The sequence below is a fragment of the Marmota monax genome, unplaced genomic scaffold, assembly GCF_021218885.2.
Source record: "Marmota monax isolate L192 unplaced genomic scaffold, Marmota_monax_Labrador192_F-V1.1 WCK01_AAM20220418_F8-fsc00004, whole genome shotgun sequence".
Lineage (NCBI taxonomy): Eukaryota > Metazoa > Chordata > Mammalia > Rodentia > Sciuridae > Marmota > Marmota monax.
In genome coordinates, this window is record NW_026692881.1 from 16,009,635 (window position 1) to 16,022,675 (window position 13,041).

Genomic DNA, 13,041 nt, shown 5'->3' on the forward strand with positions numbered 1-13,041 from the left:
ATTGTTCAGTAGAAAGGTGTTCACGGGAGTTCAAATACACAGAGCACACGTACAGCATAAGCTCACTTTTACAAGGGCCTGCCCTCCTGTCTGAGAGGGCACACAATGCTTAAACTCTCCACAGCAACAATGTTTAACTAGGATTATAATTAGTCACACATTGCTTTGTTCAGAATTTGGCAAAAAGTTACTAAAAATACTTTTATTTTTCAAAGCTTTTTGGATTTTGGAATCAAAGAAAAAGGATGATAGACTAATGTTATTATTTGAATTCTGAACCCCCCCCCCTTGAGTTGTTTTAAAAGTCATTTCCTAAATAGTTATAAAGTAAAATTGTTTATAGGGAGAAAAAAAAATTTTTTTTTTTTTTTTTTTTTTTGGGAGAAAAATTTTAAAAGTAAACAAAACCCACAGGTTTCTAATCTACACACAAAGGTAAATTTACAGAAAGTGGAGAAGGCAGCTTATCCTGAGGCTTGCGACGGGGCTCCACCAGGTAGCCCCACTGTCTGGACAACATATAAAGCATGGCAAGATCTTGCAAGATAAGTCACGGAACCTCTTCTGGAATTTGTCAAAACAGAACCAAAACAGGTTGGTTTTGTTTTGGTAATGATCTACACGAACATTCTCCAGAGCTGAAGAGGACTTTTCGGGTTGTTTTCCTACTTTAGTTCCTTTCATCTGATATCCAAAATGCTTACCTCCATTGTCAATCAGCCAACGGTTCTGACTGCCCATGGGGTCTTTCTTTTTGATCACACCCACCAGGTCACCTTCCAAAAGTGAGACATCCAAGTCCTGAGCAGCATTGAAGTTCCGTTCTGCCTGGAAGAGTTTCTCAGGGGGATACCTTGCCAGCAGGGAGGCTCTGAGTTCTTCTGACTGTAGCATGTAACTTGGCTGAAAGGCAACAGAAGAGACACATCAACAAGAAGCCCTGCCTGGCCATTACCCTAGCAGCCATATTTAATCTCATCTTGCAGAGTCTGAGAAGGGAGGCACTAACCATCAACCGCTCACCACCCCATCAGATGCTTTCATAACTGAGTAAGCCCGTGTAGCTAGGCAAAACTCATGGCCTCTTCGTAATGCTTTGGCACCTTTGTAGTTAAGAAAAAATCAAAATGCCTAAGTAATATCACTGAGTTGTCTTATAATTTGCTAGATGCATCTAAATAATTGAGTTTCTCTATCTTGACTTTACCATCAAAAACAAGTAACAGTCATAAAAAGAAAAACTAAAGGTAATAATAAATTTGGTTCTCCCTTTTAAGGTAATCTAAAAATCTATGGGATTATAAAGAGCAAAAATATCATTAGCAAAGGCATAGCAGCATATTTTTAGATTATGAGCCCATATAATCTGTTATTCCTTACCCTAATGTTTAAAATATGGAAGAACTGAGGTATTTTGGCCAGTTAATCACCAACTGCTTTTATAACTTTCTAACTCACAATCAAAAATTGGCAGGCCTAGCAGAATATACCCTTCAATCAATGTATTAATACTTCATTAAGAGCCAAGCTTGACATTCATATCAGGTGTGAGGAAACTACAGATGGCTATTATCAGGTACCAGGAGGCACAATGCTGATGCTCAGGAAAAATGAAGGCATGAGCCAGTGACAGATGATGCCCAATATAAACTAATCACCTATAAAGACACAGCCACGTCCACCAACACTGATGAGGAGGATGATATGATACTTGCATAACACTTATTATATGCTAGGGATTTTCTTTTCTTTTTTGGTACTGGGGATTGAACCCATTAAGCCACATTCCCAGTACGTTTTTATATATTTAGAGATAGGGCCTCCTTGAGTTGCTTAGCCTTGCTAAATTGCTGAGGCTGGCTTTGAACTCATAATCCTCCTGCCTCAGCCTCCCAAGCCACTGGGAATACAGGTGTGTACCACCTCATTCAGCATGCCAGGCATTTTCTAAGTGCTTTCCATATATTAACTCATTTTAGCCTGTGAGAACCCTATGATGTAGGTACAGTCATCATCAATGTCTAGAGATGAGGAACTAAGGCCTAGAACAGAAGCAACATGCTCAAGGACAGTGAGTAAGCATCCATCCTGATGAACCCAGGTGGTCCAGCTCTGGAGTTCACACTCCATTCTCCCCACCCCCGTCCCAGGAATTGAATACAGGGCCTCACACATGCTAGACAAGCTCTCTACTGCTGAGCTACCCCAGCCTTTTTAAAATTGTTATTTTGAGACAGGGTCTCACTAAGTTGCCCAAGCTGGCCTTGAACTTGTGATCCTTCTGCCTCAGCCTTCTGAGTAGCTGGAATAGCAGGGGTTTGCCACTATGCCCATTTGGAGTTCATACTCTTAACCCCAAGGCTGTGCTACCTCTCAGTCCATACTCACCAGGCCCAGGAGGGGCTTTCGAGCTGACTGGCGGTCTGTCGTTTTCCTCTCAAAAGGCTTTTTGGTAACTGGGAGAGACTCTGGGAAGAAGGTGAAGACCTGGAGTTGCTGCATAACCCTGCTGTGCTCCTCATGGAAGATAGCAATCAGGTTCCCCTCTCTGCCGGCAACTTTGAGTAACTGGAGTCGATGGAAAGAGATGAGACAGGAAATGAGAGAATAGGGAGGAAAGATCTCTGGGATCAACAGAGCCTCTTTAGAACCAACTGGAAGCTGCGGTGTGAGCTACCAACCGCAGACAACATAAGAGGAGGTGCTCTGCAGCGCCGCCTGGGTGGCAGCACATCTGGGGATTGCTCAAGATGAAGAAAGTTTTAAAAGCCCCAGGTTTCATTCAGGGCACCATCAAGAGATCAAGAATTTCTGAAGGGCTGGACTGAACGTCACAGTGAATCCCGCTAGTTCGGATAACCTTTTGAAAAACCCCACTGTGCGCTCTCAGAAAAGCCCCAGAACTTCAGAGATGGCTTTCCCACAGAGGGTAAGGGACTCACTGAAAGGAGCGGCTGCAACTGTTCCAGCGCCTGCTGCACAAAGTCGCAGTGGGCTTCGGCGTAGCCATGGATGCAATTGGTGAAGAGGCCCTGGGCGTACTGCTGGAACTTGGGCAGCTCATCCAGCAGCTGTGCATTCAAGGCCTCGTAGTTGTTCCGGGCAGACTGGAGCTCCTCCAGGGTCTTCTTGTCCTTTAACTTCTCTGCCCGTTCTGTGCAGTTGTAGAAGTCCAGAAGCTTGTCAAAGCGCTTCTGTACCAACTTGTGGGGCCCTGTAAACATGCTCAGTAACTGATTCAAGGGAGAGATGACAAGCCGCTCTGTCCTCTCCTTCTGTAGGGACAAGAAAGGCACATTGTTCAGAACCCTTTCTTTCTGAGTCTCCAAAACACCTGTGAGGCTGACATTGTCGTGCCTATAGCAGCTGCTTTGTCCACAGTGGACACAAGCTGACCCCACGCAGACCTGCAGCTGGGCCCCACTAACAGATTCCATAAAATCTCAGCATACACATCACCAACAACTCTCAAACATCAAGGTATTTTTGCAAAGGATGCTAATCCCACTTTAGCTCCTCAGTTGATGCATGCTAAACTGCACGTGGATATTTTTGCATTAGAAACGAGATGTGATAGGCTGGGGATGTGGCTCAGTGGTAAAGCATCTGCCTAGCACATGTGAGAGACTGGGTTTGATCCTCATAAACACATAAAATAAAGGTATTGTGTTCTCTACAACTTATTTTTTTTTTTTAAATGAGACCTGATAGTCTACTGGATAACATTTGTTATGTGTTGTTCATACAGCTTGATTTTTTTTGGGGCGGTGGGGTGGGGCAGAGTAATTTTCACATAACTACTTGGTAATATCTGTTTTTTCTTTTCAAATGATTTTTCTTTTCTTTTTAGAAGGACAAACATTGAGGGTAGGGTATTAAACAGATAAAAGAACATAAAAAGGTACTTAGTAGCATCTCATTAAAAGTAATTTACTGTTAGAACACCTGTGAATTTCCCAAGTGTGCTTCCCTGTTTTCCTTCAGCTATGCAGAGAACTCCAAGAAACTCACCCCACCCAATTCTTTTTTCAGTTGTCAATTGATCTTTTATTCTATTTTATTTCTTTATTTTTACATGGTGCTGAGGATCAAACCCAGGGCCTCACACATTGCAGGCAAGTACTCCATCACTAGCCACAACTCCAGCCCCCACCCAATTCTTTTTTTTTTTTTTTTGTACCTGTGATGTGCAATTAATCCCATATACATCTGTTTAGAAGTTCCCAAGCAATTTGGCCCTTTCTTCAGAAAATGGCTTATACTTTATAAAGATCTACTTGTTAACATTTTAACTTGAAAGGAATATTTAGAAATAATTATCTTTTAATCAGAATTACCAGTAATGCCAGATTAAATTTTCTAATTTTCCTTTCCTAGTTTGCCCTCTGAAACTAACTTGATCACACACACACAAAAAAATCCATTGAATACACACAGGCCCTACCTGTCCCCCAAACTCGGTCATATTCTGAATATAAAGTTAATATGAACATAACTGACGGGCGGAATTAACTGTTGCATGAACTGACATTTGAGATGACCCAGCTACAAGAAATAGGCTGAATAGAGCCACTTACAAAATTTGTAAAGAGCTGGTCACTGATGTAGCGATGCACCTTCTCAAACTGCTCCAGGTCGCGGTGTCCCCTCTCCATGCACAGGTCCCACATGCTCACGGCAGCCACCACTTTCACACAAGCTGATTCCTGGAGCCAGTTAGAGACACAAGAATACACAGAATTTTCTAGCCTTCATCACTCATCCTGTACAGAAGTCTGAAACAAAGGGTTCCATCATGCAAACTCTCTTCACTAGTATACTATTTCAACTTTGAAACGAGCAAAATTTTATAAACATTTATGGGGCACACAAAGAAGCTAAGACTTCTGGTTACAGAAAAACTGGCGAGGTTTAAAGAGCCTAACATTTTTCTGTGCCCTCTAGATGACAGGCTTTCTTAATTCACCAAAAAAGTAAATAAAAATTAGAACCAAGATGATTCCTACAGAACTGATGATCAATCACCTCCCCTCCTGGAGTCCTGGCTCCGGCTTCACCTTCTCAGGAATGACTGCCCCGACCTCCCCTCCCCTCCCCTCTGTCCTGCTTCCCCTACTCTGACTTCAATTCCCCTGATGATTTTCACTCTGCTTCTTCCTGTCGCTGCAAAAAATATGAATGCTTGCTAATTGTCTCCATCTCCCTCCCCACTAAGTCAAGACAGTTTGAGTCCAAGGCTAGTTTTCTTTGCCTGCCTGGCACAATGTTGGGCTTTGCATTCTGAATTCTTATTTTTTTTATTTTTTGGTACTGGGGATTGAATACAGGGCTGCTTAACCACTAAGCCACCTCCCCAGCCCTCTTTTATTTTGAGATAGGGCCTCACTAAATTGCTGAGGCTAGCTTTAAACTTGAGATCCTCCTGACTCAGCCTCCCGAGCTGCTAAGATTACAAGCGTGGGTCATCATTCCCATACCTGGCTTTGCCTTCTTTATTATGTTTAGGGATGCCTATTAAATTAACTCAAAATCTAAAAGTACTAACAACTCCATGAGGGTATTTCAGGGATAAACAAAGTAAACTGATCAGTATCAAAGCCTATCAATTACTCATACATTGGTTTGATATTTTATAATATTTTTTAAATCTTTTGTCTTTTTGTCCTATATCTATACCCATAAATAAATCCAGTACTTTGCTGGGGGAATCCTCCTAATTCCTCTTCAATTCAGAACTAATGTAAAACATGATGTCCTTTTTTCTTTTAGAAAAGTATTATAAAGTCCCCAAATATCAGGCCATATGCCAATATAGATACCAAATTATATGGTCAATGAATTTTAGTTCTTCCAGGCTCTCTATCAGCCAATCTACCTAATTTTATTATTCGGCAGGACTTTTCATTTTATGTAAGTGACAAAATTGTTTTACATGTTCTCTCTTCAATTTCTGCCATTGTGGTCAAAACCAAATTGTGCTGTCCACTGAATGGCTATTCTACCTCAAAATATTATCATCCATTACTATGAAAATGCCTTCTAAGTTGGGGGTTCAGGCTTGAATTTGCTATAGACTCATCAAAATTAGGCAATAACCCAAGAATCTGTAAGGCAAGGGAACATACTTGGTAGCTGCCCTAATATTGTTCTTGTCAAATCTCACTTTAAGCTAATGTGTCCTGGAAAGTTTTATAAGCCTTAGTTTAGACCTAATTACATTTTTTTTTAAAACCTAAAGGGAGTTATTTCAGATCAGTGGGCACACTCAATTAAATGAAAGATCTGGAAAACAATGTTGGATGCCCACATCAGACCTTGTAACTAAAATAAATTCCAGCTAGATCAATGATTTAAACTTAAAATAATGGCACAAAAAAGCACAGGAGATATTTTTTGATCTTGGGATAGGAAAGGCCTTTCTACATGACGCCAATCTAAGAAGCCATGTTTTATAGCAACACAATCCATAAAAGCTGAGTTATGGATCCAGCCTAGATGCCCATCAACATACGGATGGATAAAGAAAATTTGGTATATATACCCAATGCATTTTTATACAGCCATGAAAAATGAAATCATGTCATCTACAGGAAAATGGATGGAACTAAAGAACACCATGTTAAGTAAAATAAGCCATATTCAGGAAGTCATAAATTATGTTTTCTCTCATAAGTGGATGCTAGAGAGTAAAAAAGGGACGAGTGGGGAGAGAAAAGAGGGAAAGGGGAGGTACCAGGCAATAAAACTGACCAAATATGTTACGTGCACATATGAGTATATTGTAAAGAATCCTACTATTTTATAATTATGATGTACCAATAAAAGTAAATAAAATTAATGCAACAGTGCTGATCTTGTAAACATTGGATTATTTTTAAATAACCTACAGGCTTTCCAATGAAAAGCACATCTTGGGGCTGGGGCTCAGAGGTAGCACACTTGCCTGGCAAGTGTGAGGCACTGGATTCAATTCTTAGACCTTTTATTTATTTATACATGGTGCTATCAACAACTAAAAATAAGCACATCATGTCAAAATGGTGAGTCTAGATTTCTTAACTTTCATTGAACAATATGCTCCATGAACAAGAAAGTAGACAGAATTTCTAACTAGAGCGATGCTGATACTTACCCGGATATGCTGGAGGTACAGAGAGAGGTCTCGAATAAAAGATTTAATCAATCTTTCTTGCATTCGGAAATTCTTTTCTGTTTCTTCAAATACTTCATCTTTTATCTGTTCAAAATAAACAAGTGCTGTTAGGAAATTGGGACCTTCTCTCAGTCTATCTTACTGTCAAAATTGTCTTTCTTAGGCACATCTTTCATTTAAATATTAAGACTTGGGCTGGGGATGTGGCTCAAGCGGTAGCGCGCTCGCCTGGCATGCGTGCGGCCCGGGTTCGATCCTCGGCACCACATACAAAAACAAAGATGTTGTGTCCGCTGAAAACTAAAAAATAAATAAATAAATATCAAGACTTTAATGTTCTCCTGAATCATACTAAAGTGAATTTAAACACCTCTGTGTGGCTTGAAAGACCTCTAAAATACACATGGGCCCTCCTATCTCTAGCCTCCCCTCTTCACCATCCCCTGGCCCTGCCACACCTGCTGACCCAAGGCCTTTTCTTGAGGGGCTCTCCCTGCCTGGTAGGCCCTGTCCTCTCCCTAGGTCAAACCTGCCCCACTCCCATTAAAGCTCAGATGAACTTTTGGGCCAAGAAGAAGCTCACTTATTGAAATTTTCGTTTTTCAAAGTATTACTGACATTGGGGGATAAGTGTAAAACTTAGCAACTGAATATTTTCTGGCTTGTACTTTCTTCTAATTGTTATCCTGAATATTTGATATAATAGAATGAAGACTAGAGACTTCAGATCTGCTCTCTGCACTGTTGCTAAACTGCATTTCAAGTCATGCAATCTCCTACCTTTTGTGTTCTTATTGGTAGCACAAGGTATCCAACTAAGTGATCTCTTGAATCCTTTGTAGCTTAATATGTCTACAATTTTAGATTTGCCTCCCCAGAGATTACAGGTTCCTTAGAGGCTTTAAAAAACACAATAATTATTATATACCAGCTGATCTGGCCTTCTAATTTGCCTTTGTGTATATTGTAAGTGGTGCACCAAGGAACAAATGGAGGGTTGAGGGGTTGGATTCACTTCATCAGTAGCTGCAGGGGCCCTGCTTCCACTAGCTACAAAACCAGAGGAGGGAGCAAGAAGGGAACTGTACCCACTGACAGCAGTCAGCTGCCCCATGGAGCACTGAAAAGCTGTCAGATGCACTGTGCCTTCAGGGGCAGGGATCTCACCTGGGGAGCAAAGCCAGTGAGGTGCTTCAGGTGACTGCTGACTCGGTTGGATTTCTTGATAATGGAGTGGATGTTCAGCTTGGAAATTTTCTCCATGAGGCTATCTTCATCACCCTTCCGGTACTTGAGCACTAGGGGTCGAGTCAAGGCGGTCAGTCAGAAAAGCACGTTCCTGAGCCTGATTAAATGAACCTAACAACCTGAAAACATGCACATTTTCCCCAAAACTAATATAAGATGGAAATAACAACTCAAACTGGAGCTAGTGTTTGTCAAAGAGCTTACAGCTGAGTAGACAAAATATTAATCCAAATAATCATTTATGAACAGATTCAATACCTGAAGAACAGCAGAGAGAGGCTGTGGGCAGCTGGGAGAAGAGCTCAAGAGGAAGAGGAGAGGGGCAGAGGGACGAGGGAAAGAACCAAAAGCTGGAGTCAGGGAAATATCTGAATCTAGTGCCTGGCTCTGTCACTTAACCAAGGTATGGCCTTAAGGAGGTGGTTTTACTTTTTTGAGCCTCATTTTCCTCTGCAATAAAATGCAGAAAGTAATAGCAATTTTGAGCCCTATAATTCCACTAAATTATAGTCTCATATACAAATGAGATCTTTATATCCAGTGATCTCACATAGTTAAATGGTATACATTAGTTACCTGATTAACAGTGTCGTATGTCAGGCACGATCTGCAGAAATGCCTAGAGATACCAACAGAAGGATTTCAGGGGAAAGACTGGATGGGAGTAGAAAGGACACTGTTGTAGAAAACGAAGACTACATCACATCAGGAGACAGAACCAAGAGAAAGGGCTCCATGGTGGAGAGCTCTCAAAGCCAGTCAGCATCACATATGAATATGGTTGATGTGACCGAGGTAGAAGAGGGAACAATTTTAGATAACTTTAGATAAAGTGTGGAGAGCAGTAGACGGGCAGAGGTTACACAAACTAGTAACTAGTTAGCAGTTACACGACATTATGGATTCTCCAAGGATACGAAAACAAGTCAATCCAGCAATCACCATGCTACGGTAGCATGGTGATTAGGGCCTCAGTATTGATAGCATGGAATGAACCGGATCTATTACTTCTCTTCTATCTAGAAGGAGGGGTGTCTGGTCAACTGATGGTAAGGTGCTGGAAGGGAACATGATGGGCAGGAATGAGGGGACCCCGGGAGGCAGGCAGATTGAGGTTTTTCTAAAAAAAGATTAAAAGGTCCCAAGTTTACAGGAGGCAGTTAAGACCTCCAATTACGTGTGTAGAGCAATCTGAGCAGGGATTGAAGAGAACCGCCCTAAATGAGCAGAGCAAAGGCGCGTGCTGCAGATCTCTCCTGGGCAAGCCCTGTCCAGTCTGCCTGGTCTGGGGTCAAGGCTCTTCACTGCTTGCTGCTTTGTCAGTGGCACCTTATTTCCAATGGCCCACAGAGGTGCTTTTCTTACTATTACTCTATTTTTTCCCCCGGATATCACATTTGTTCCAAATTCTACTACCCTTTCTTTACCACAACCCTATTACACCTATCACCTGCCTTGTCCAACCCTGAAGTAATTCTTTCAAGAAGGAAGGCATTCTCACAGGGCACACCGACTTTTCAGCAGTAAAGCTGTTCTTACCCAGGTCCTTTCGACGTTTATATTCATTAATGTTAACGTTGATTTCTTTGACAGCAAGGACTGCGCTGGTTAAAGGCACTTTATCTGGGTGGGATTCTGGAGTGGAATTCAGCAGCTCTATTAGCAGCAGCGGGTAGCGCATCACTCTCTGTACTGGTTTGATGAGGAAGGAGCCCAGGTTAATATAATTGGTGCATCCCCTGTAAAGAAGGCAAAAGAACTTCAGTCAGTTGTCAATAATACAGTGTCTCGGGATTCTGTTATTCCTGAATAGGGCTCTGTCCCTTTACTCTGCTTTCCAGTGTCCTTCATTCAACAAATACATTGCTCAATGACTGGCCCACGTTCTAAGAAACGTGTTGGTAGGGATCTTTGTTGTTGTGCAGACATTACAGAGAGCACTCACACAGACTAAGACTGTGTCGAAGACAATATGGGTCCACCATTGTATACATGGTCTATTGTTAATTGAAAGTTTGTTATGATTACTTATTGGGCATCTGATAAATACCAAGTACTGTTCTTCTAGGTGCTGGGAATTTAACAGTGATCAAAAAAGTCCCTGCTATGTAGGGATTAGACAGGCAATAAACAAATAAATATAAAAAGTGCTAAGGAAAAAATATGGCAAGGGAAGTCTACTTCTAGGTTTCTATCCATAAAGAACATAAAATCATAAAATCAGCTTACTACAGTGACATCAATGTTTAGAGCAGCTCAATTCACAATAGCTAAGCTATGGAAGCCAACCTAGGTGCCCTTCATCCAATGAATGGATAAAGAAAATGTGGTACATACACATAATGGGATACTACTCAGCCATAAAGAAGAATGAAATTATGGCATCTGCCAATAAATGGACAGAACTAGAGAAATAAGCCAGTCCCCAAAAACCAAAGGCCAAATGCTCTCTCTGATGTGTGGATGCTAACACACAATAGGGGGAGGAGGGAAGAATAGAAGTTCATTGAATTAGAAAAAGGGGAATGAAGGGGGGGATGGGAATAGAAAAGACAATAGAGTAAATTGGACATAACTTTCCTATGTTCATATATGAATACATGATCAGTGTAACTCGACATCATGTACAACCACAAGAAAGGGAAGTATGAATGTTTGTAAAATATGTCAAAATACACTCTGCTGTCATGTATATGTAAAAAGAATAAAATAAAAATAAATAAAAGAAAGTCACCCTTTGAAGGGTTAGGAAAAATCAACAAAATGAGCTCACACATCAAGTAGCAAGAGCACTTACCATTCACTGTACAGGGTCCTACAGGGCAGCGGGCATGAGGACAAAGAGAGAGCTTATTAGAGAGATGACATTAATTTTTTTCATTCTTCTTAGAATTTACCTACAGACTGGGAAAAAATTACATGGGATAAAAGAAAATGAGGAATGTCTATGGTGGCATATCTAGTCTCTTAAAGTTAGTAAGGCCTTATCTTCACTTTGATCTACTTATCTGTACATTTATAACTTGCCTAAGACCAGAAAAATCTTATCTAAGAAGGTATACTTGGTCTTCTCATATATGCTCTTTATTTATTTTTTTTAAATACTGAGCATTGAACCTATGCACACTTAATCACTGAGCCACATCTCCACATCCTCAGCTTTTTTTATTCTTTATTCTGAGATAGGATCTCACTAAGTTGCTGAAACTGGCCTTGAATTTGCAATCCTCCTGCCTTAGCCTCCTTGTTCCCGGGATTACAGGGTTATGCCACCACACCTAGTTCTTATACGTTCTTGTTTATTTGGACCAAACTATCTTCTTGAGTGCTGCTTTTCCTTTTTCTTCATCTTCCTTTATTTTCCCCAACACTGGGGATTGAACCCTGGGCCTTATGTATGCTAGGTAAGTGCTCTAATTCCTGGCTGCTTCCTACCCAAAATGTTGACTTAATACTTGGTACAGAGGACAAGTGATTTAAATGGCCAAAAATACAATCAGGAAACCTTTAAGATTTCCATGTATATAATGAGAAAAGGGCAAGCAGGTCATTTAATGGATCCTGTTTAAGATATGACAGACAGGTGTCATAAGAAGTCTGGGCAAATACAGGCTGACTGCTACAACAACAATAGAAGCAAAGTGGTCAAATCCTACTTGAGATCTGCCAAGGAGTTCTGAAGATGCTTCTGGATCTTCTCATCCTTCTCATAGATTTCCAGCAGTGAAATGGCCTCATCATGATTCTGGCAGTAGACCTTGTATGTTCCCTCAAGTTCATCCCGGTGGTCAAGAAACACGGGTCCTTTGGAGCACACAGAGGCATACAGCAATGTCAGTAACTTTCTTCTCGTTATCATAACGTGTATCACCAAATTTTAACATCAGCTAAATCCTGTTATAAGACTTGAGGAGGCTATCCATCAAATTAATACATTTCCATGTAATAGCTTAAAGTTGGAATCATTTAAAGCAGAATTAACATTTTATAGAACTACAGATTAAACCCAGAAGTGCTCTACCACTGAATTATATCCTCAGCCCTTTCTATTTTATTTTGAGATGGGGTTTCACTAAGTTGCCCAGCCTGGCCTTGAACTTGTGATCCTCCTGCCTCAGCTTCCCAAGTAGCTAGGATTATAGACATGCACCACTGCACTGAGCCCAAGCAAAATGTAGAGAACCACCTTATTTATGTATTTATTTTTTAGAACCCACACACAGCTATTCCCTGAAGTCCATTTAAGTACAGTAAGGCATTTATAAGCATCCTCCATGTGGGCGTGTGATCAGAACCCTATAAGAATCCCCTCACACTCCAATCTCCAGGAAAATCTGCACAAGGACAAAGAAGTCCTTCTACAATAGTGGTTTCTGACTTTTATTTGTGCATAAATTAAAAACATAGGATAAGTGCAATTTATTATGCTATACTATATTATATTGTAATGTTTTAAAAAGCCCTAATTTGTGGTAAAACAACACATGTATTTCTTTTTTTTTTTTTAATATTTTTCAGTTGTCAATGGATCTTTATTTTATTTTTTTATTTATATGTGGTGCTGAAAATTGAACCCAGTATCTCACACATGCTAGGCAAGCGCTCTACCACTGAGCCACAAACCCCGGCCCCACATGTAC

The 13,041-nt window shown here is 40.8% G+C and overlaps 1 protein-coding gene across 3 annotated transcripts in view; it reads right to left on the reverse strand.

Moving 5' to 3' along the window:
• The window catches only part of Dnmbp (dynamin binding protein), a 96,317-nt gene that overhangs the window by 3,827 nt on the left and 79,449 nt on the right, over positions 1-13,041 (reverse strand). For all 3 annotated transcript variants that reach the window (XM_046450048.2, XM_046450049.2, XM_046450050.2), the window contains 9 exons: positions 12,058-12,205; positions 11,199-11,216; positions 9,941-10,140; positions 8,321-8,451; positions 7,133-7,237; positions 4,578-4,706; positions 2,943-3,275; positions 2,389-2,568; positions 705-903 (listed from right to left, as the gene is read on the reverse strand). In XM_046450048.2, coding sequence (XP_046306004.1) covers positions 705-903; positions 2,389-2,568; positions 2,943-3,275; positions 4,578-4,706; positions 7,133-7,237; positions 8,321-8,451; positions 9,941-10,140; positions 11,199-11,216; positions 12,058-12,205 — 1,443 coding nt within the window. The remainder of the gene's footprint in view (positions 1-704; positions 904-2,388; positions 2,569-2,942; positions 3,276-4,577; positions 4,707-7,132; positions 7,238-8,320; positions 8,452-9,940; positions 10,141-11,198; positions 11,217-12,057; positions 12,206-13,041) is intronic.